The sequence below is a fragment of the Scyliorhinus torazame genome, chromosome 16 (assembly GCF_047496885.1).
Source record: "Scyliorhinus torazame isolate Kashiwa2021f chromosome 16, sScyTor2.1, whole genome shotgun sequence".
NCBI lineage: Eukaryota > Metazoa > Chordata > Chondrichthyes > Carcharhiniformes > Scyliorhinidae > Scyliorhinus > Scyliorhinus torazame.
The window spans coordinates 121734889-121757860 of record NC_092722.1 but is presented as its reverse complement, the minus strand read 5'-3'; the positions used below and the strand labels follow the sequence as shown (position 1 = coordinate 121757860).

Below are 22972 nucleotides of genomic sequence, written 5' to 3'. Positions count from 1 at the left end.
CTAACAAATTACAACAGCTTTTTATGATACAGTACACGCCTTGAAGTCTACACAGTTTACGTAGACAAGGGCTAAGAAAACCTTATTTTGTTGGGCGAGAGAGCAGGGGAGTGAGTCATTTTCACTGCAGGACATTCACACACAAATGAATTCCCTTATGATCCCTATCACATATTTACCAATCCTTTTTTAATTTGTTTAATGTAAGCATTCTCTCATGTAAAGGACCCATTTACTACACCCTTTGGAAGGCACGCACATACTGTGAGTTGAATAACGGAGCAGAATCAATGTAAAACTGTGTGATGTCATCATAATCTTAAAATAAATCAGAGCCTTGTCATTTTGGGAGCGAAATCAGGAAGCATTTTTTCATACAAAACATAAAGGGGATCTGGAACCTTCTCTCCCGAAACGTCTGTCGGTGCTGAGGAGCAGTGGGTGTATTTAAGATTGAGATTGCTAAAGATTTGTTAGGGATCAAAGTATATGGAGAAAAACGGTGAATGAAATTGGGGATTTTGTTTATTGTCACGTGTACCAAGATACAGTGAAAAGTATTTTTCTGCAAGCAGCTCAACAGATCATTAAGTACATGAAAAGAAAAGGAAATAAAAGAAAATACATAATAGGGCAACACAAGGTACACAATGTAACTACATAGACACTGGCATCGGGTGAAGCATACAGGGGTGTAGTGTTAATGAGGTCAGTCCATAAGAGGGTGGTTTAGGAGTCTGGTAACAGTGGGGAAGAAGCTGTTTTTGAGTCTGGAAGCTGTTTTTGACGGGTTAGCCATAATCTCACTGACTGGCAGAACAGGCTGAAGGGGCTGAACGGCCTCCTCCCGTTCCCTTGTTCTTGCAATGGCTTACTGGCAGTAGGGAGGAATGTGGCATTTATTGCGCTGTTACAGTGGAGCAGTGCATTGTAGCCCCAAGAGGAATGGTGGTACAGCCCTGTCCTTTGGAATTCCTGATCACTGTGTGCACCACTGTGGGGAGCTGTGGCTCAAGGATCTGAAAGCAGGTTATCTGCTGCCATATTGGCCTGGGCAGACGAGGAAAAAACATGGGAAGGAATAAAGTAGAGGGAGATTAACTTTGTTAGGGATGGGCAATAAATCATAGAATTTACAGTGCAGAAGGAGGCCATACAGCCCACCGAGTCTGCACCGGCTCTTTGAAAGAGCACCCAAGCACACACCTCCACCCTATCCCCATAACCCAGTAACCGCACCCAACACTAAGGGATATTTGGACACTAAGGGCAATTTAGCATGGCCAATCCACCTAACCTGCACATCTTTGGACTGTGGGAGGAAACCGGAGCATCCGGAGGAAACCCACGCACACACGGGGAGAACGTGCAGACTCTGCACAGACAGTGAACCAAGCCGGAATCGAACCTGGGACCCTGTAGCTGTGAAGCAATTGTGCTAACTACCATGCTACCGTGCTGCCCAAATAGAACCATAGAATTCCTACAGTGCAGAAGTAGGCCATTTGGCCCAGTGAGTCTGCACTCACCCTCCAAGAGGGCACTCTACCTAGGCTCACCCCCCTGTCCGATCCTCATAACCCGTAATCCCACCTAACCTGCACATATTTTGACACTTTGGGGCAATTTAGCAAGGCCAATGCTTCCAACCTGCACATCTTTGGACTGTGAGAGGAAACGGGAGCACCAGGAGGAAACCCACATGACACATGGAGAATGTGCAAACTCCATACAGTCACCCAATGTCGGAATTGAACCTGGGTCCTTGACGCTGTGAGGCAGCAGTGTTAACCACTGTACCATGGTGTGGCCTCTAAATGATGGTGTAGCTAGCAAAGCGCTCATATGGGTAAATTAATTTTTTTAAATCTTCATATTAACAAAGAACAGTTGACTTATGCCACATTGTTTTGTAATCTAATTAAGCCTCTACCTGGGTTGATTTTAGATGAATGGTCCAGGAAATCAAAAAATAATGTTTCCCTTCTCTCTCACCCTCTTTTACACGACATTCATTGGACATTCCCACTCTGAGCATCATCGCTAAGCTAAGGGTTAACTGAGCAGGGCTAAGAATTTGCCTGACAAGATTTAAATATAAGCCTTTGAATGTTTCATGTTCGTCTTTGGAGGTTGAATTTAAGTTTCATTCAAATATAAATTATGCATTTGAACCAATTTCTTCGCCTTACAGTCTGGTATATGTTATGGCGCAGCATCAGACAATAAATAGTGTTTAAACTAAAGTCTCTTTCAATCTACTATTTTTGCATTTTTATGTCTTTTAATTCTTGGTTTTTAAGTTGAAGGATTATGCTTGACATCGAGTGATATTCACAATACTAGGCGCGATCTACCGGCTACGTTGCGCCCGGCAGCCAAGACGCCTCGCGCTATCGACCCAGATTCCACAAGGCATCACAATTAGAATCCAGCCCACGATGGGCGGGACCAAGCCTCGCATGCTTAAGTAGATTTTAAACCCACTTAGGCGTGATTACCAGGGATCTACCGGCCTGCCCAGGGAGACCTCAGCCGGGCACCGTTCAGTACTAGTCCACACAAACGTGGACCAGGCGGAACGGCACCTTAGCACTGCCAGCTGGCACCATGGCACTGCCATCCGAGCACTGCCAAAGTGATCATAAGGCACTGCAATGCCGGAAGGAGTACTGCCAGGGTGTCAATGCCAGGGCACCTAGGTGCCAGACTGGTACTACCAAAAGTCAGGGCTTGAGGGGACCATGCCCATGAAAGGAGGGTGGAGGGGTATGAAGTGTGGTGGGGTGCAGGGCGGGTATGAAGGGGCCTCTGGAAAGCTGGGGGGGGAGTGAAGGATGGGGGTCGTGGAACGGGGGGGGGAGGGCTGAAAAGGGGTGTGGGAAGGCCAGAAAAGGGAGGACTGTCAGCAACGCCATAGTGGGGTCTCATCACTTGGGGAGGCATAGGGTAATGCCCATGTGTGTGTGGGGAGTGACATTGCCCATGGGTGAGGGGTGTGGGGAATGGGGAACCCACAATTCCACTTAGAGATTGGGGCGCCCTTTTAAAATGATGGCCCGATCTCTGAGGATCTGGTCAGGCCAGTGGGTTCAGCTACCCAGTGATGGAAATAATTCAAAGTGTGGGCTAGCCGGTGAGAAACTCCTCAGGGCCCATAGGACTAAGTGTGGTTAGACAGTAGTGGGGAACTCACCAACAGAGCCGGCAGGAAACTCCCAGCAAATCCCGTCACAAACGACACTTACAAACTTTTCCATTAGATCCTGCCCACTGCGTCTTCCAGGACAGGTTTGGGTGAAAAAAGATGCTTCAGCCTATTTGATATTCCGACTATTTTGATGAAATCAAATGAACTGCAGCCATGGGAAATCAACATAATTGCTCTTTGCTTTACCTGTAGGACTGAATGGATTCAGTTACACCACAGAACCTGGAACTATATTAAGATAAGGCATGTTCCGGGGTGGCACAGTGGTTAGCACTGCTGCCTCACGTCGCTGAGGACCCGATTTCGATCCCGGCCCTGGGTCCTGTCTGTGTGGAGTTTGCACATTCTCCCGTGTCTGCGTGGGTCTCACTCCCACAACCCAAAGATGTGCAGCGTAGGTGGATTGGCCACACTAAACTGTCCCAAAATTGGGAGAAAAAAAATTGGGTACTCTAAAAACAAGATAAGACATGCTCCAAGCAGCTGCAGTTCTGAGCATGGCTGACAAACTAGATAAAATTCTAAGTTTGGTATTGTCTTGCGATATGTAAATTATGTTCTGCTGCTATTAAATTAAGAACAGAAGTGTGTAAAAAGAGTTAATAATGATAAAAAGAATTTCATCTGAGGGATTCTTTAAAGGAGATATTGTAAGCAGAGAAAAGTTTTATAATTTCCCCTTTCTATTCTGCATGCACGTCAGGTGTTGTCTTGTGAACAGCTCACGTTGCTGTTTGAGTATTTAGACAGCACCTTTATGGCTCATTACTTACTTAACAAAATCTAACACCTGGAGAGAGATTAACAAAGGGACGCATTCTGAGCTACAGTTTAAAAGTGGAGAGCAGTGACGTAAAACCTGGTCAGAAACCAAGATACTGAAGTTTCGCCAGCAATTTTCCTGGGTTTAAAAGGTAGAGGGATCTTTGTAAGAGTGGGCTGAGGTTGAACTCACCAATTCTACAGCGGAGGAAGGGGAAATGCAAAGAGGGTTGGAATTGGAGAATTGAAAAGGCGGGAAGAGAGTGGAGGGATAAAGTGGAATGAGGCCATGGAAAGTTTTGCGAATGAGGGCGAAGATTTTAAATCCAGTGAGTTGGCTCACAGAGAGCCAATGATCAAGATTGGTTGGGCCTGGGTGGGGAAGGGGAAAGAAAAGTGGCCGTACCAGCCTCCCCGAACAGGCGCCGGAATGTGGCGACTAGGGGCTTTTCACAGTAACTTCATTTGAAGCCTACTTGTGACAATAAGCGATTTTCATTTCATATGTAAAGCAGAGCTGGGGTTTGTGGAGAATGAAGACTTGGATGAGGAACAGGGGAGACATGAGGAGTAGAGGTGACAGACTCATGGATGAGGGCTCCCAGAGCAGTAGGGGTGGAAGCGAGTTATACTGCATCAATGGAACAAGCACATTGGTAATGGGTGAGATTTATAGCTTCGCGCAGGATGACCGCTGGCTGCAAACCAATTAAGTCAATTTGCTAAAATGGAAACTGTACAAACTTGCATGTCTAGTATTTAACCAGTTGATACTGTGTTTTTCTTTCTTGTAGCTTTTATGAAGAATTGCTTTCACGTGACATTTTAAAACCAATGCTCATTTCTGTGGAGGGAATGATACAAAAAGAAAAAGGAATCTGTAACTTCGTAGCACCACAAGGGATTTCTTCTCTTGTCAAACATTACCTCGCGGACTCAGGTAACATGATTGTGAAACTAGTCTTCATACCCATTTTGCTAATGCACATTTTGCTTAATTTGCCAAAGTCACTGGGTGGCTGGGTGCCAACTTATCTGATTTTGGAGGTTTTAAAAAGATCAGGGCATTCCTTTGCTCCTGGTTACGAGCACCCCAATTTCTGTCCTTACTGCAGCCAAGAGGGTTTCAGGTGACCGTGTTATATCAATAGCGCACAACTATTAACGAAGAAGTCGGAATACTTTTCAGATATTAGCTGAAAATAATTTGCTAAGTGAAGAAGTCAGCGGTTAATGCATTAGAATGATAATATTGTCACACCAAAACTGAGCACTCTTCCTTACATTTTAAAAGCAGCATATGTGCTTGTATGAAGTACATTTTTCATTTTTTAAAGTGTCTTTTATTTTACTTTTGAGGTTGCTGTGAAAATAGAACAGTGAGGCCATGGAAAAACAGCTGCACTGGAAAGTGAAATTCTAAAATGGTTGGCTGCTTGGTGTTGGCCCTGGATCACAGAGCAGTGCAAATAGTGGAAGTCCCATGAAAAGAAGATGGATTCAAATACTGGCTCTAGGTCATAGTGTGAGCATAAGAGATGGGGTGATGACACACCAGGTCAAAGCTTACATTGTCAGGCGACCAGTAACTATAAAAAGCTGGTATATACTGTCAACTGGATTACATATGACAGATCATCTTGTGAGAATGTTAATATTTCGAAGCAAATTCTAACAAAAAAGCACCAGTAAAAAGCTCAGTAAACCTTGAACATGTTGCCAAATTACAGAGAAGAAAAATAACTTAAGTGCAAATAAATGGAAAATAAGTAGAAAGGGGGAAAATGGTGCTGTAATAGCTGTGGGTGAGGTTGAAAGTGATTTAGGAGTATTATTTTGGAGTATTAACTGTTTGGGAGTATTATTTCAGAGTGTTAATTATTTAGGAGTATTAATTATATAGGAGTATTATTTGGGGACTGAGGGGGGGTTTTTGAGTCTGAGTTAGCCGTCAGCGAGTACAGCAACACGGGTGAAAAATTCAGCGCGAATCGTGAAATGTTCTCATCAGCGAGATTGCGTTTCCCAATTTTCCAGGCCCTCACCAGTGACATAATGAGAAAATCTCCACCGAGGAACCTTATTGCATTAGCAAGCCCTCCCGCCAGGATTTCCCCCCTCATTAAATATTAATCAGTTGCCGGCGCGATTTCAAAGAATTATAGAACCTCGACAGTGCAGAAGGAAGCCATTCGACCCATCGAGTCTGCACCGAAAGTGCATCCTACACAGGTCCAATCCCGGCCTATCCCTGAAACGCCAACTAACCTTTGGACACTTAGGGGCAATATATCATGGCCAATCCACCAAACCTACACATCTGTGGGAGGAAACCGAAGCACCCGGGGGGGAAGAATTTGCAAACTTCACAGTCAGTCACCCGAGGTTGGAATCGAACCCGGGTCCCTCGTGCTGTTTGGCAGCAGTGCTAACCTCTGTGCCACCGTGTCGCCCCAACAGCTGTACAGAAATGAGAAGCTGCCGATCTCATCTCTGAAGGGGATATCGGAGGTGAGTGCTCGGGTCGCCATCACCCTCCAAAGAGCCAATTGCAGAGGGGCCAGGGGAGAGGACATCGGGGACTCAGATAAGTTCAACTAGGAGCCGGGGTGAGTGGGCGGGGGAGGTCAGTATCCGCCCCTTGGGGGGGTGGGGCTGCTGCCTGCGAGCCTCTAGATTCAAAGGGATCGGGCAGCTGGTGTGCAGGCAGCACTTCCCATGCCCTCCTTGCTGGGATTGTGGTCATGTCACCGCTGAGGGATTGCCCTTCCAGAGTGGCAGCTGGAAAGTGGGTTGGAGCAGGTGAATCCATAGGGTCAGCACTGGGGGTGACTGTGAGGTTCTTGGGTGGGGTCCTGTGAGATGCCAGGCTGCATGAGCAGAGTGGGAGACTTATCCAGCATCATGAGGCCCTAAAACCCTCACACAAGGGGGAGGCTGACTGCAGTGAGAATTAACCCCACACCCAGGCAGCACTGTGAAGCCACAGGGCATGAGCTGTCTGGAAGTTCAAGTCCACTGGTAATGGAGGGCAGGCTGCTAGAGGGGCTGGTTTAGCAAAGTGGGCTAAACAGCAGGCTTGTAATGCCGAACAATGCCAGCAGCGCGGGTTCAATTCCCGGACCAGCCTCCCTGAACAGGCACCGGAATGTGGCGACTAGGAGCTTTTCACAGTCACTTCATCGAAGCCTACTTGTGACAATAAGTGATTATTATTATTATTAGAGATTAGTGTCTGGCTGTTCAAGTTGGAAGACTCATTTAATCCCCAACCCATGAGAGCTGGATGAATGAGGGTGCCTGCCCTTTAAGGATGAAGTCAACAGCAGTTGACAGCTAGCAGTCTTCATCAGGTGCACCTCGCCTGTCACAAGGGGAAGCCAGTTGCCTAATCAGCTCCCTGACCCTTCTTTGACAAGTCAATTGTGCCAATTTAGTCAGAATTGCAATCATGAGTGTGCCACTGATTGATGCCCAATTTTTAACCCTTTTTTTAACCCCTTGAATCACATTTTGGTTTGATGTTTTTAGTCTCAATTGTGATTCGCTTTTTGTTTAAGGCAGTTTCCCTTTAAGGGACTGTCCCTTTAATTTGCCCTCAGTTTATTTGATTTAGTTTACTTGGTTATTTTTGTTGTTCAAAATAGTTGGAAGCCTAGCCCCCAGGCAATGAACTCCAAGGCTCATACTTACATCTACATAGCAGAGCGGTGCCACAAATGTGGCCCCCAATGCAAGGCGTTATGGTGATGTTGCTCATCAGTCACCCCATTCAAGGGCTGGGGCGGGGCAGTAGTGCCTTGTTCCCCTGTGAGGTTAAAAAGCAAGTCCTTTGAGTGCACTCAACTGCCGTCACTCCTCATCCTTGGGGGGAGTAACACAGCTCTCCAGTGTTGAAGTGCTTCATTCAGGTGGAGTTGAGAGGGGCAGCTGTGATGAAGACACTATTGTGTGAGAGGGGAGGGAGTGAGGCTCAGTGGAAAGGTGCTCACATAGGGAGATGCACATGGATGAATGTCCCATATTCTGAGAGGGCTGTGGGTCAGGGCATTGTCCGAACTCCTCATCGCTTTCTTTGATGTTCTCTTCCTTTCGGTTTTTGATTCTGGAGAATCATGGAGGCAGTTCTTTTGATTGAGATCGACCAGCGGCAACGACATCGACCTGCTGCTGCACATGGCCAGGACCAGCGCCCTGCAGTGGAGGGGGAGGCAGTTGATCTTCTGGGACCAGTGGGCATAGATGGAAGAGCCTTGAAGGAGACGCTATCGACCACGGGTCTTTGGCCGTTGAACTTCCTACCTCCAGTTGTCAGAGGTCCAGTGCCCGGGAGGACTGCGTCTATCCTGGAGGATGGTGACGACCTGTGTCAGGTGATGCAAGAGTTTGCCGCGCATGGACTGTGAGGTAACCCATTACCTGTGGCCCTAAAAGTTGCTGCCACTCTACAGCCCTTTGCCAGCGGCTCGTTTCAGGGCTCCTAGGGTGACCTGTGCAACATATCCCAGTCTGCATTGCACAAGTTCATAAGGGAGGTCACAGGTGAGCTATTTGCTCGGGCCCACATGGACATCAACTGGGACCAGGATGCCAGAGCCATGGGCACCACCTGCATAGCAGGCATGCCCCAGGTGCAGGGTGTCATCGACTGCACCCACGTGACTCTGCACTACCATTGGAGCACGGGGCACCGTTTATGAACGGCAAGGGATCCCATTTCTTCAATGTCCAGAACGTGATGTGTCCATTTCCTGGGGAGCGTCCATGATAGTTACATCTTGCAGCACTCGCAGATTCCAGCCATTTGTGAGGGAGAACAACGGCCGAAGGGATGGCACCCCGGAGACAGGGTACCAATCAGGAGATGGCTGATGACATCAATACAGAGGCCACAAACACCCGCTGAGACTTACTGCAATGAGCTCCTGTGTCAACACGTGCACTGGTCGAGCAGGCAATTGGACTGCTCCAGATACAGTTCCTGTGCCTGGACCGATCAAGGAGAGCCCTCCAATACAACCCCAAGATGGTGTTCCCCATCACGGAGGTCTGTTGCACTCTGCACAACCTGGTACTGCAGCAGAGCAAGCAACTGGACCAGGAGGAGAGGGAGAATGGCCACATCTCCTCGGATGCAGAGGAGGTTGAGGAGAACAGTGAGGGACACCCATGACGGAGCTCAGGCGAAGGCCAGAGTTCACATGGGGCAAAGGGGTAGGGACGCCCTCATAGCCTCTTGGTTTGACGACGTCTAGGACTAGGTTGTGAAGACCTCTCCCACCATGGGGTCTAATATCCACTCACTACCGAGGTGCCTGTGGGTGATCATTGGGATGGTGGCCACATTCAAGGGCACAACGCTAAAGTGATTGGCCATACGCTGCAGGAGAATGATGCCAACTTGCAGTGAGGACAGATGATGCTTTTCTTATCCCCTGCGAAATGTCTGACTCCTGCCTGACAGACAGCTGAATGTGTCCAGCCAATGAATGGGCTCATCATGGGGTCATGACAAATCTCAGCTGCTACTGCCTCCTCCGAGATCAGGGTCCTGGTGTTTTGTTCCACCTATGTACAAGGTGGATAATCTCTTAACACATTCTCAGCCTTTGTCAACCTACTCACTAGAGAATACTGTCAGGCATGAGAGGCCTGAGCGTGGGGGGGGGGGGGTTCAATCATCCATGCATGGGGAACTGGGGGGGTGAGGCTGGGGCGGCCCTTGCCAGCAGCGACTGTGTGGGAGGTGGCACGCGCTACCACAGTCATACTCCACGTGTGCGTGGGGGTTTGTGGAGATGGTACCATGACATGACAAAGTGGAGGATCTGCATCATGGTAGCATAGTGGTTAGCACAATTGCTTCACAGCTCCAGGGACCCAGGTTGCGTCATTGTCTGGCCCAATCCCCCACCCTATCCCCATAACCCCAACTAGGGGCAATTTAGCACAGCCAATCCACCTAACCTGCACATCTTTGAACTGTGGGAGGAAACCAGAGCACCCGGAGGAAACCCACGCAGACACGGGGAGAACATGCAGACTCCGCACAGACAGTCACCTGAGGTGGTAATCAAACCCTGGTCCCTTATGCTGTGAGACAGCGGTGCCACCGTGCAGTCCAAGTGCGGTATTCAAGTGCGATATTACAATGGTGATGACTCTACTAGTGCCCAGGTTTACCTGTGCCCACTAGGTGCCTACACTTTCTTACTCTTCCTCACCCTCCTGCTATGTCTAGGTGTATCCCCAGGATCCACAGTTGAGGTTGAAGCGGCCTGCTGCCTTCCACACCCTGTTATCTGAAATTACCGTCGCGGGTCTCCCCTGGCGGGCCTGCACCTGAGGGTCCGGTCTACCTTCGGGCTGCATGGGTGTTGCCGAGCTGTGCTCCTCAGGCTGGAGGTGTGTCGCTGGGGAGATGTTTAAAAGGAGCGCCCCACTGACTACGCAGATTATGTTTTTCCACGGTGAACGTATCAAAGGCAGACCAGCGGGAGCGCGGTGTGAACCACATTGAAAAAAACATTTTGTTAAAGAGGGTAAATATTAAATGCGTTTTCCCACCATTGGTGGGATACTCCCCGGTTTTCTCTCCGGAACCGACACTTTGAAAAATATGTTAAGTTTCTGCCAAAAATGTTCAACATGCCCAGTTACAATAGCGAGCAGCTGACATAGCCAATGAATGCTGACCTATATAGACAAATGAGTACAGGTCAGAGAAACGTGACCTTAAATCCTATAATACTTCGGTCAGACAAATATTTGGAATACTGTTATAAACAAGAAAAATGCTGGAACTGCTCAGCAGCTCTGCCAGAGTCTGTGGAGGCCATAACAGAGTTAGCTTTCAGTCGATTAATCAGAACTGGAAAATGTTAAAGATGTAAAAGGTTTTAGGCAAGTTCAGATGGGAAAGTACGCAAGGGAAGAACATAAGGGAAGGGTTCACCCTCGGGAGCAAGGCATGAGAGATAAAATGATAAAAAGGACGATGGCGCAAGGCAAAAGATGATGGTAATGGTATAAATAAAATAACAGAGGATGGCCTGAAGGAGGTGAACAGAATCAGCAGCAGCCACCTGAAAATACAATGAAGACAAAGATTTTGATCTGAAATTCTTGACTTCAATGTTGAGTTCGCAAAGCCGTAAAGTACTTAATCAAAAGATGAGGGGCTTGTCATAATATACACCAGTATGTCATGGTGCAGACACACACTGATGGACACACAGTGGGACCAATCAACACACACAACACCGCAGCCAATCACCAGTGAGAGCACACGCACTATAAAGACAGGGGGCATCAGAGTTCCTGCTCATTCAAGTAGCAGCTAGCTAGGAGGACAGAGCTCACAGCCTGCAACACAGACATTCACCATGTGCTGAGTGCATCGACTGGTTAGGACAAGGCAAAGGTCTTTAGTTAAAGCTAGTATCGTATTAACCCACAGTCTGAGTATGTTTAAACAGTTACTGATTTAATAAAATAGTGTTGCACTATTTCAAGTGTTGGTGACCTGTATGTGATCCAGAACACCCAACACATCAGGGCTGCTCCTCCAGCTTATGTCGTGCTTCATTGTAACAGTGTCTGAAAGCAAAGACAAAAAGGTCAAAATGTGAATAGGTTGGAGAGGGGAAGAAACGGACGCTTCCCACACCTGGGGCGGAATTTAATGGATGCAGTGGGGGTCTGGCCTCCGGCTGGAGCACCCCACGTCTCCCCTTTTAGGGAAGGCCCGCCACATCACATGCCACTCACGGACTTGTCAGATCAGCAGCGGGCCTTCCCCAATATCAAGGACCCTGGGCGCAGACGTCTAGCTCACCAAGAGTTGCTGGCCAATCAGAGGCCGCCACCTCCATTGAACGGTAGTGCCACTGGGGAACTGGTGGCTGCTTTTGGTAATGCACTCACCCAAGTCTCAGGATTGTTGCTAGGTCCCAGGCCACAGGTGAGCGATAGCGAGAGGAGCTTCGCATTATGCTTCAATCTTTTTGTTAGAAAAAGCTTTATTTTATAAATGATCAAAATATTTCAAAAGCACAAATGAAAAGTACAATATGTAGTTTCACATTGCTGTTTTTTTCTACACGTTATCTTCCTCTCACTGTTTGTTTCTAATTACTTCCACAAACCACACAGGAGCAGACGTGTTTTATAATCACCATGTTACCCACATCAACCTGAAAGAAGGCAAGTTGGAAGTCTGCAGCATGTCAGCACCTTCTGAAGTGTTTGATGCGGTTGTTTTAACAATGCCTGTTCCACAAATTCTTCAGCTGCAAGGACATATTGAGAATTGTGAGTACCATTATCTTTTAAGGAAGTCTTTCTAGGACTCTCCATCACCGTCGCTATTTCTGTCGCCACCTTAGACTTGGACGTAATTCTAGCCCTTGTGAAGTGCATGGATACTTGATGCTTGATTTTTATCATTCTCACTGGTTCTCCCTTAATGCTCCATTAATTTCAGTCATTAAGGTTATCAGCAATTGCAAATGACCTCAGTCAGCTAACCGTGTACCTGATTATAATGCGCACTTCAAATAAATTGTGACAGATGCCTGTAAGGGCAGTGCATGTGTGAGCGTGTGAGAAAGAGATGGACAGGAATGAAGGAGATGCAGACTGATAACAGCTAGACTCATTTAACTACACTGATGAAACCAAAGTTTGGGATTAAGAAAAATCTACACCTGAGAATTTTGACATCTACAGCCTTCAAAATGAAACAAATCTTTAATTGTAATCTTTTCTAATGTGATTGCTCTGTCAATTTTAACGGCAGATGTAATTCTCTTAAAATTGGCATTTGTTTGAAAGATCTACGTAACGGTAACATATATCTATCACACTATCCATAAAGTCGGATCTGTCACTCAATAACTTAACCAAAGTTCGTTAGTGTTCGTATTTCCTCCAAAGTTCATTAATTATTCCATTCCCCTGACATGGGATTCTTTATTGGACGAAGATAAAAACATTTAGAACCATCTTTCTGTAGAAATGGCACAAACAATTCAGCTTATTTTAATCAGACTTAGCAAATCTGTGTCTTCCTCCGACACTTTTAGCACTTTATCCCCAAACAGGGCAAATAATTTCCTCTGGGGTCTCTTAAATAACAAACAGATGAGCTGGGATTCCTCAGTCTGTTCGACCGTATGTCTGAAAACACATCCAACCTAAAGTACCTCTCCAACGAATTAAAAAGAATTGCGAGCATTAATTCACCAGGCTCTTGGGTACTGGGTTTTATATAATGCAGTCTTATTAGGCCATAAGACGTAGGAGCAGAAGTAGGCCATTCGGCCCATCGAGTCTGCTCCGCCATTCAATGAGATCATAGCTGATCTGATCTCATCCTCAAAGCCACTTTTCCACCTTATCCCCATAACCCTTGATTCCCTTACTGATTAAATATCAAAAAGAATTCCACAGATTCACAACCTTCAGAGAGATGGAATTTCTCCTCATCCCTGTTTTAAATGGGCAATTCCTTACTCTGAGATTATGCCCTCTGGTCCTAGACTCTCCTATAAGAGGAAAAATCCTCTCAGCATCTACTTGGTCAATATGTCTCAATAAGGTCACTTCTCATTCTTCTAAATGCTAGTGAGTACAGGCCCAATCTACTCAACCTCTCCTCATAAGCATATTTCCACTTACCCAGGATCAACCAAGTAAACCTTGTCTGGACTGCCTCCAATGCCAATATATCTTTCACAGTATTCCAGACGTGGTCTAACTAGTGCCTTGTATAGATTTAGCAAGACTTCCTATTTTTATACTCCATTCCCTTTTGAAATAAAGGCCGTCATTCCATTTGCCTTCCTAACTACGTGCTGAACTTGCATGCTAGCTTCTTGTGATTTATGCATGAGGTCCCCCAAATCCCTCTGTGCTGCAGATGTCTGCAGTCTTTCTCAATTTAAATAATATTCAGCTTCTTTATTCTTCCTCCCAAAGTGTATAACTTCACATTTTACTGCCTTATATTCCATCTGCCAAATTTTTGCCCACTCCCCTAACCTGTTTATATTCCTCTGTAGACTCGTTGTGTCATCCTCACTCCTTGCCTCCCCGTCTATTTTTGTGTCATCTACAAACCTGGCAACAGAACATTCACTTCCCTCATCTGTCATTAATATATATTGGAAATAATTGTGGTCCCAGCACAGATCCTTGAGACACTCCATTGGTTGCACATTGCCATCCTGAAAATGTCCCTCTTATCCCAACTCTCAGTCTTCTATCAGTTAGCCAATCCTCTATCGATGCTAATATACTACACCCAAAATCATGGGCTCTTATCTTATTAAGTAGCCTTCTGTGTGGCACCTTATCGAACATTTTTTCGAAATCCAAGTATCACATCTATTGGTTCCCTTTTATCTATCCTGCCTGTTACCACCTCAAAGAATTCTAATAAATTTGTCAGGCATGATTCCCCCTTCGTGAAGCCATGTTGACTCTGCTTGATTATATTATGCATTTCTAAATGCTCTGCTATTACATGCTTTATAATGGACTCTTACATTTTCCCAATGACAGAGCTTAAGGTAACTGGCTTTAGTTACTTGTTTTTTGTCTCCCTCCTTTCTTTGAGTAAAGGTGTTCTGGTTTTTGAAATGGTGTTCGCACACTACTGGTGCAGCCCGCAATGGACACCACCTTCAGTAAGACATTGGCAGGGATGCAGATATGCAGAGTAGACCAGTGGTGCCATTTTGGAGCTCCATTCTCTCACAGCTGAACCTGTGCTCCGCAGCAGGAAGGATCCTACACCAGCGATAATTATAGGGATCCTCAATACTTATCAGTTTAGTTGCTGGCTGATTTCTGTTGGCTGTGCTGAGTTTGTGGAAGTCTTTGGAGATCCGTACTGTTACTTAATGAGATACCCTCAATTATGACTCAGGAGAGAAGATTGATAATTCAAAGGCTTTAATTACCAGAGAATCAGACAGCTGCCGAGAAGTGTGCTCACTGCACGCTGCCCACTGAACGTAACCTTATATACCGTTCCCTGGGGAACGGTATATAACTCGTCTTAAAGGGGCCTACGCATTAAAGGTACATGTGTATACAGATGTCATTCATCACATTCCCCCCCTGTTTAAAAAAAATGCATAGTCCATCGGGGGTGAAGTGGAATTACATGTTCAGTCTTTTGGATGGTCTGATTGTCCGTGTCGACCTTCTCAGCTCCGGTGGTGGTGCGATGGATACGGTCGTCCTCGGTGGTGGTATATCCGGGAGCACGGTTGTCACGGTTTGCCCGTGCTGGAGCAGGGAGGGTATCCGGGGTGACTAGGGTGATTGGTGCCGGTGCCGGCTTGGGGGAAGGGGGGCGCTATGGGGGGGGGGGGGGGGGGGTGGGGGAGGGGGGGGGGGGGAGGGCCCTGTCGGAGTCGACAGCCGGTGCGGGGAGGGGAGCGTCGGTAGAAGGGGGGGCGTCGGTGGGCGAGCCAGCGGGTGCCAGGTCTCGCAGGGAAACGGTGTCCTGCCTGCCACCTGGGTGCTCGACGTAGGCGTATTGAAGGTTTGCGTGTAGCAGATGGACCCTCTCGACCAGCGGATCTGTCTTATGGCTCCTCATGTGTTTCCGGAGTAGAACTGGTCCCAGAGTCATCAGCCAACGTGGAAGCGAGACCCCAGATGTGGACTTCCTGGGGAAGACAAACAAACGGTTGTGAGGGGTGTCGTTCGTGGCCGTACAGAGGAGCGACCTAATGGAGTGTAGGGCATCGGGTAGGACCTCCTGCCAGCGGGCGATTGGGAGATTTCTTGACCGTAGGGCTAGGAGGACAGCCTTCCAAACTGTCGCGTTCTCCCTCTCCACCTGCCCGTTTCCCCACGGGTTATAGCTGGTCCTTCTGCTTGAGGCGATGCCCTTGTTGAGCAGATATCGACGCAGCTCATCGCTCATGAACAATGTACCCCGGTCGCTGTGGATATGAGCGGGGAAGCCAAACAGCGTGAAGATGCTGTACAGTGCCTTGATTACGGAGGCCGAGGTCATATCGAGGCAGGGGCCAGCGAAGGGGAAGCGGGAGAATTCATCGATGACAGTGAATGTTGCGGTTTGTGGATGGAAGGGGCTCTTTGATGTCCACGCTTAGTCGCTCAAAGGGCCCAGAGGCCTTTACCAGGCGGGCCCTGTCTGGTCTGTGGAAGTGCGGTTTGCACTCCGCGCAGATCTGGCAAGCCTTGGTCATGGCCTTGACCTCCTCGGTGGAGTAAGATAGGTTGCGGGACTTGATGAAATGGGCAAGCCGGGTGACCACCGGGTAGCAGAGGTCATCGTGGATGGCCCTCAGGCGGTGTTTTTGCACGTTGGCGCACGTGCCGCGGGACAGGGCATCTGGGGACTCATTGAGCTTCCCTGGACAATATGTAATATCGTACGTGTAGGTGGCGAGCTCGATCCTCCACCTCAGAATTTTATCATTCTTTATTTTGCCCCGTTGTGCGTTATCGAACATAAAGCCGACCGACCGTTGGTCGGTGACGAGGGCGAACCTCCTACCGGCTAGGTAGTGCCTCCAGTGCTGCACGGCCTCCACTATGGCTTGTGCCTCCTTCTCGACTGCACAGTGTCAAATTTCCGATGCGGTGAGGGTTCGGGAGAAGAATGCTATTGGTCTGCCCACCTGGTTGAGGGTAGCAGCCAGGGCGACGTCTGATGCGTCGCTTTCTACCTGGAAGGGAATGGTTTTGTCCACCATGTGCATGGCGACCTTGATGCTATTGGCCTTGATACTACTGAAGGCCGACTGAGCCTCAGCCGTCAGGGGAAAAACTGTGGTCTTACTGAGTGGTCGGGCTTTGTCCGCATATCTGGGGACCTACTGGGCGTAATAGGAAAGGAGCCTCAGGCACCGTTTGAGTGCCTTGAGGCTACGGGGGAGGGGAAGTTCCTTAAGGGGGCGCATGCGGTTGGGGTCTGGGCCTAGGACCCCGTTTTCCACGACGTAGCAGAGGATGGCTAGCCGGGTTATGTGAAACACGCATTTCTCTTTGTTGTATGTCAGATTGAGGGCCCGAGCGGTCTGGAGGAACTTCCTCAGGTTTGCGTCGTGGTCCTGCTGGTCATGGGCGCAGATGGTGACGTTGTCCAAGTACGGGTATGTAGCCCGTAAGCCGTACTGGTCCACCATTTGATCCATCGCCCTTTGGAAAACGGAGACTCCGTTTGTGACGCCAAAAGGGACCCTGAGGAAGTGGAAGAGCCGACTGGCTGCTTCGAAGGCCATGTAGGGGCGGTCCTCTGGTCGGATAGAGAGTAGATGATCGGCAGGTTTGAGGTCAACCGTGGAGTATACTCGATACTGGGCGATTTGGTTCACCATTTCTGCTATGCGGGGAAGTGGGTACGCATCGAGTTGCGTAAAGCGGTTTATGGTCTGACTATAGTCCACCACCACACGTTGTTTTTCTCCGGAGCGGACTACCAGTACTTGTGCCCTCCAAGGGCTGTTGCTAGCCTCTACGACCCCTTCTTTTAGTAGCCGCTGAACCTCTGACTTGATGAAAGTCATGTCTTGGGCACGGTACCGCCGACTCCTGGTGGTGATGGGCTTACAGTCGGGAGTGAGGTTCGCATAGAGGGGGGGTGGTGCAACTTTAGTGTCGCCAGGCTACATACCGTGAGCGGGGGCAGGGGCCCGCCGATCTTCAGTGTCAGGCTTCGGTGGCTGTACTGAAAGTCCAGATCGAGCAGCCAGAGGTGAGGGAGGACATAAAGTTTAAAATGGGCGTATTTGACGGCTTGAATAGCGAGGTTCGCGACACAATACCCCGTGATTTGGACCGAATGAGACCCAGATGCGAGGGCGATAGTTTGGGAGGCGGGATAGGTGCGCAGAGAGCAGCGTCTTACCGTGTCTGGATGGATAAAACTCTCCGTGCTCCCGGAGTCAAAAAGGCAGGGGGTGTCGTGGCCGTTGATTTGAACCTGCATCATTGAGCTTCGCAGGTGCTTCGGCCGAGATTGATCGAGCGTGATCGCTCCTAGTTGTGGCCAGTCAGAGTCCTCGGTTGAATCGGACTCACAAAATGGCCGCCGCTGGCGGTCGCACGTGTTGGGTTTTGAAGATGGCCGCAGCCAAGTTGGCCGCCCCCATGACTCGCACGAGGCCGATGACGTGTCGGAAGTAGGCATGCCCGGCCGCATTGCGGGACCTGTGAGACTTTTGTTTCTGGCCTTTGGGCCCAGCCAGACCTTTGCGAAGTGCCCCTTCTTTCCGCATTCATTGCAGATAGCAGAGCGGGCCAGGCAACGCTGGCATGAGTGCTGGCCTTGCCCACAGAAATAGCATGGGGGGCCTCCGGTGTGAGCGGCGCAGGCCTGTAGCGTGGCCGAGTCTGGAGGGGATCGAAAGGGGTTTGCAAGGTCCGCGGAGTGCATGCGTAGATTATGGTAGGCCACCTCCAGAGAAGAGGCGAGCGTTACCGTGCCTTGGAGGTCCTTAGCTCCGTCTTCTAGGAGCTGCTGCCGGGTGTACGTGGATCGGTTACCGGACACGAAAGCATCACGAATATGTAAGTTCATGTGGACTTCTGCCGTCGCCTCTTTATGATCGCAGTTCCTGGAGAGCGCGGTGAGTCTCTCCAAGTATTCGTCTAGCGTTTCCCCGGAGCGCTGGCGGCATGTCGAGAGCAAATGTCTGGCGTGTACCTCGTTTATCGGTTTACGAAGCGCTTCTGTAGGATTTCAACCGCCGTTTCACACGTCGTAGCTTTCTCGATCATGGAGGATAGTCGGTGGCCCACACGGGCATGTAGTAAGCTCAGCTTGCGCGTCAACTTCAGTCTCTGAGGAATTCAGATAGGCCTCAAAACACCGGAGCCAGTATTTAAAAATGTCAGTGGCCTCCGGCGACCGAGCGTCCAATTTGAGCTTGTCCGGCTTTAGACCGCTGTCCATCTTGATGTATTCTGGTAATGAAAACCTTTGAATTATCAATCTTCTCTCCTGTGTCGTAATTCAGGGTATCTCAATTTAATTTAATTCAAAGGCTTTAATTACCAGAGAACCATGCAGCTGCCGAGAAGTGTGCTCACTGCACGCTGCCCACTGAACGTAACCTTATATACAGTTCCCTGGGGGCGGAGCCGGAGGCGGGGTCCCCCAGGGTTCCAAACCCGGTCTTAAAGGGGCCTACGCTTTAAAGGTACATGTGTATACAGATATCATTCATCACACTTAACATTGCTGAAATCTACAGGGTGTGGTGTGGCTGAAGGTGGTGGTCCTGACTGCAAGGATTCTCGACAAAACACTTGCTCCAAGACATGAGCGCGGTCGTTTCACTTGCTCTTGTCATGTGACAAGAAGAATGAGCAGAGGTGACGTAGGAGAGGACAAGTTGCTCAAAGGAGGGCCGAAGGGCCTGATCCTGTGCTGTATTGTTCTTTGTTCTTTGATAGGAAAAGGACTCTCAGATGGAGAACATACCTACCTAGGGTCTTCAGGGGACACTTCACCTTCAATCTCAGCAAGGAGCAATGTGTCAAACATTTCTGCTTCACTAAGGGGGTGCTCAGTGCAATCTATCACTTGCTGCAGCTAGATCTGCATCCGCAGATTAGAGTGAGGACAACATTGCCAATGGTTATGAAGGTGACCGTAGCCATTGCAGTTTATGTGTCTGGCCCCTTCATGGTTGCAACAGGTGATGTTTTGAACATGTCACTGAGGCTTTGTATGACAAGACAGCCGAATACATTTCTAGGCAGAGAGAGTCAGGTGATGCGAGCACGGGGCATTGCAATGAATGCAGGCTTCCCTATAGTGTAGGGTGTCATTGATGGTATACACAGAACCTTAGAATCCCCACAGTGCAGAAGGAGGACATTTGGCCCATCAAGTCTGCTCCGACCCTCTGAAAGAGCACCCTCTGCTAAGCCTACTCACCTACCCTATCTCCGTAACCCAACTTAAACTCAACATCCCTGGACACTAAGGGGCAATTTTATCATGGCCAATCCACTTAACTTGCACATCTTTGAACTGTGGGAGGAAACCAGAGCACCCGGAGGAAAGCCACACAGACTTGGGGAGAACGTGCAAACTCCACACAGTCACCCAAGGCCGGAATTGAATCCAGATCCTTGGCATTGTGAGGCTGCAGTGCTAACCACCGTGCAACCGTCTATTTGCATGTATAGTATGTTGTGTAGGACATGTACCAAAGCCAGAAGGGATTCCACTCTTTCAGTGTCCAGCTGGTGTGAAACCAGCCACAGTGCAACATGTGTCAATGATGGCTATCCCCGCCAGCAGTTCTGATAGGCTGGATTTTCATCCTAGAGGTGTGTGGCGACAGTCTTGGGCTAGTTGGCTGACGGGCAACAATAAGGACACTGGCAGAGTGGCTATGGTGGGACGATAAATAAAACCATCATGAGAGAGGAGAGTGCGGCTGAATGTCTTGGAGCCACGAGTTCTAATAGAGAAAGCAAGTTGGTGAAGTATGGAACAGGCGCCATTCTCCACGCACTTTTATAATTACTTAATTACACAGTTAGTTACAGAGTACAAGCATGAACATCCTAATTCAACAATCGTTCGGCGGGCTAGAGGATAGGAGGGGAGTGGCGGAGGCAGTTAATCAGATGGTCCCAGTCTTAGTGGCATTTGTTGGAGGTACAGGTGGAAGGGAAAGGTCCTTAAGAAGTTGGTTCTTCTTACGAAAAAAGAAAGCAGGTGTTCTCTTTTCATTCCAGATTAATCCTGGAATAATTTGCAGCTATTTGCTGAAAGTAGAACATGATCGTGCTTTATGTGGTCCAGCTAGGTCTCGTGATGAATGATTAAAGCCATACACTTTTGAGCCTACACCCCTTGGACCTAAAGGCGCAGAGCTGAAGGCCAGGGCAAACCAGGCAAAATAAATTTGGACCAGAACATTAAAGGTGGAAGTGAGTGGGCAACACCGTGGCACAGTGGTTAGCACTGCTGCCTCACGGAACCAATGACCCGGGTTCAGTACCGGCCCCGGGTCACTGTCCGTGTGGAGTTTGCATATTCTCCCCGTGACTGGGTGGGTCTCACCCTCACAACCCAAAGATGTGTCGGGTAGGTGGATTGGCCACGCTAAATTGCCCCTTAATTGGAAAAATTTAAACAAAAGAAGTGAGGATGAGCAGAATGGTAGCTGTGGAAAAATGAATGGTGAGGCAGTTTTTAATAAATGCATTCATGGGATCGGGGGTAACAGGCTTCACCAGCATTTATTGCCCACCCCTAATTGCCCTTCAACTGAGTGGTATCTCAGAGGCCATTTAAGAGTGAACCATATTGCTGTGGGTCTGGAGTCACATGTAGGCCAGCCCGGGTAAAGACAGCAGATTTCCTTCCCTGAAGTACATTGGTGAACCAAATGGGTTTTTACAGCAATCGACAGCGGTTTCTTGGTCATCAATAGACTTTTAATTCCAGATTTATTTATTGAATTCAAATGTCACCATCTACCATGTTGGGATTCAAACCTGGGTCTCCAGAACAATACCCTGAGTCTCGAGATTACTAGTGCAGTGACAATATCACTACAGCACTGCCTGACCCTAAAGTTACGATTATTAAGTGCTGATGTTGGTGAATTGGGAGATATTCTTTTCCTGGGATGGATTTTTTTCCTGGGACGGATACAGAAGGAAGGAGAATTGAGAGAGGGTAGGGAAGAGACTTCCGGGTGCGGCTATGCAGAGCTAGGTCGCATATTCGGCAGCTCCTGCTTGGAACGGACTTTTGGGCTCTTTTGCAGGGCCCCCACGGCATTTGTTTGACATTTCCCGGTGTGGGAAGAAGGCTGCAATATTCCCCCGACAGTGTCCCCCAGGAAGGGTATGTCTCTGGTTTGCCAGACACGGCAGAAACATTAAAAGATTTGGCTGCAACTGCAGGATAAACAGGGCCTCTTCCAGCATGCAGGCGGGGGAAGGGCAAGCTTAAAGCTGCAAGCTGACCTGAGGGCCTGTATCAAAGGTGAATTCTAGCAGCAGAGGGAACAACTGTGAAAAGACCTCATCAAGGCCACTGAAGGGACTTCCGGTTGCGGTGATGCCTAGCTAGCCGCACGCTTCGGCGGCTCCAGCTCCGACGGACCTTCGGGCTCTTTTAAGAGCCCCAACGGGGAATTTTTCGATGACGCAACCCGGTGTGGGGTGTGTGAGAAGGGAGTCCCCCCCAAACGAAGGAGGAAAAAAATGGCGGCGGCGGCGGCGGCTGCAGCGCGAGGAATCGTCGACCAAAGGGTCAGAAAGAGAGAAGTACAAGATGGCGGCGGAGAAAGCGCAGGCGACATGGGGGCCTGAGCAGGATGAAATTGTGAGACGGTGCGTGGAGCTGCTGAAGAGGGAGGTGCTGACCCCGTTGCTACAGGCAATTGAGGGGCTCAAGGAGACATTAAAGACCCAGGAGACAGAGCTCCGCGTGGTGGAGCAGAAGGTGACAGATATTGAGGACGAGATCCTGGGCCTGGCGGTTAAGACACAGACGCACGAGGCACTTCATAAAAAGTGTACTGAAAGGATCGAAGCCCTAGAAAATGGAGCGCGAAGGAAGAACCTTCGGATACTGGGTCTCCCTGAGGGTGTGGAAGGAGTGGACTGTGGAGCGTACGCAAGTACGATGCTGAGCTCACTGATGTGTGCTGAGGCCCCTACGGGCCCCTTGGAGGTGGAGTGGGCAAATCGGATTCCGGCGAGAAGACCAAAAGCGGGAGAACCACCCAGGGCGATAATCGTGCGATTTTACCGCCTTAAGGATAGAGAAGAGGTCCTGAGATGGGCTAAAAAGGTGCGGAGTAGCAGATGGGAGAATGCAGTGGTACGGGTATACCAGGATTGGAGTGCGGAGGTGGCGAGAAGGAGGGCGAGCTTCAACCGAGCCAAAGAGGTGTTGCATAAAAGGAAGGTGAAGTTCGGGATGCTGCAGCCGGCAAGACTATGGGTCACGTATCAGGAGAGACACCATTA

The 22972-nt window shown here is 48.9% G+C and overlaps 1 protein-coding gene across 2 annotated transcripts in view; it reads left to right on the top strand.

The window, feature by feature from the left end:
• rnls (renalase, FAD-dependent amine oxidase) overlaps nt 1-22972 on the top strand; it is a 313054-nt gene that overhangs the window by 11467 nt on the left and 278615 nt on the right. For both annotated transcript variants that reach the window (XM_072478963.1, XM_072478962.1), the window contains exons 3-4: nt 4768-4913; nt 12128-12286. In XM_072478963.1, the coding sequence (XP_072335064.1) occupies nt 4768-4913; nt 12128-12286 (305 nt within the window). The remainder of the gene's footprint in view (nt 1-4767; nt 4914-12127; nt 12287-22972) is intronic.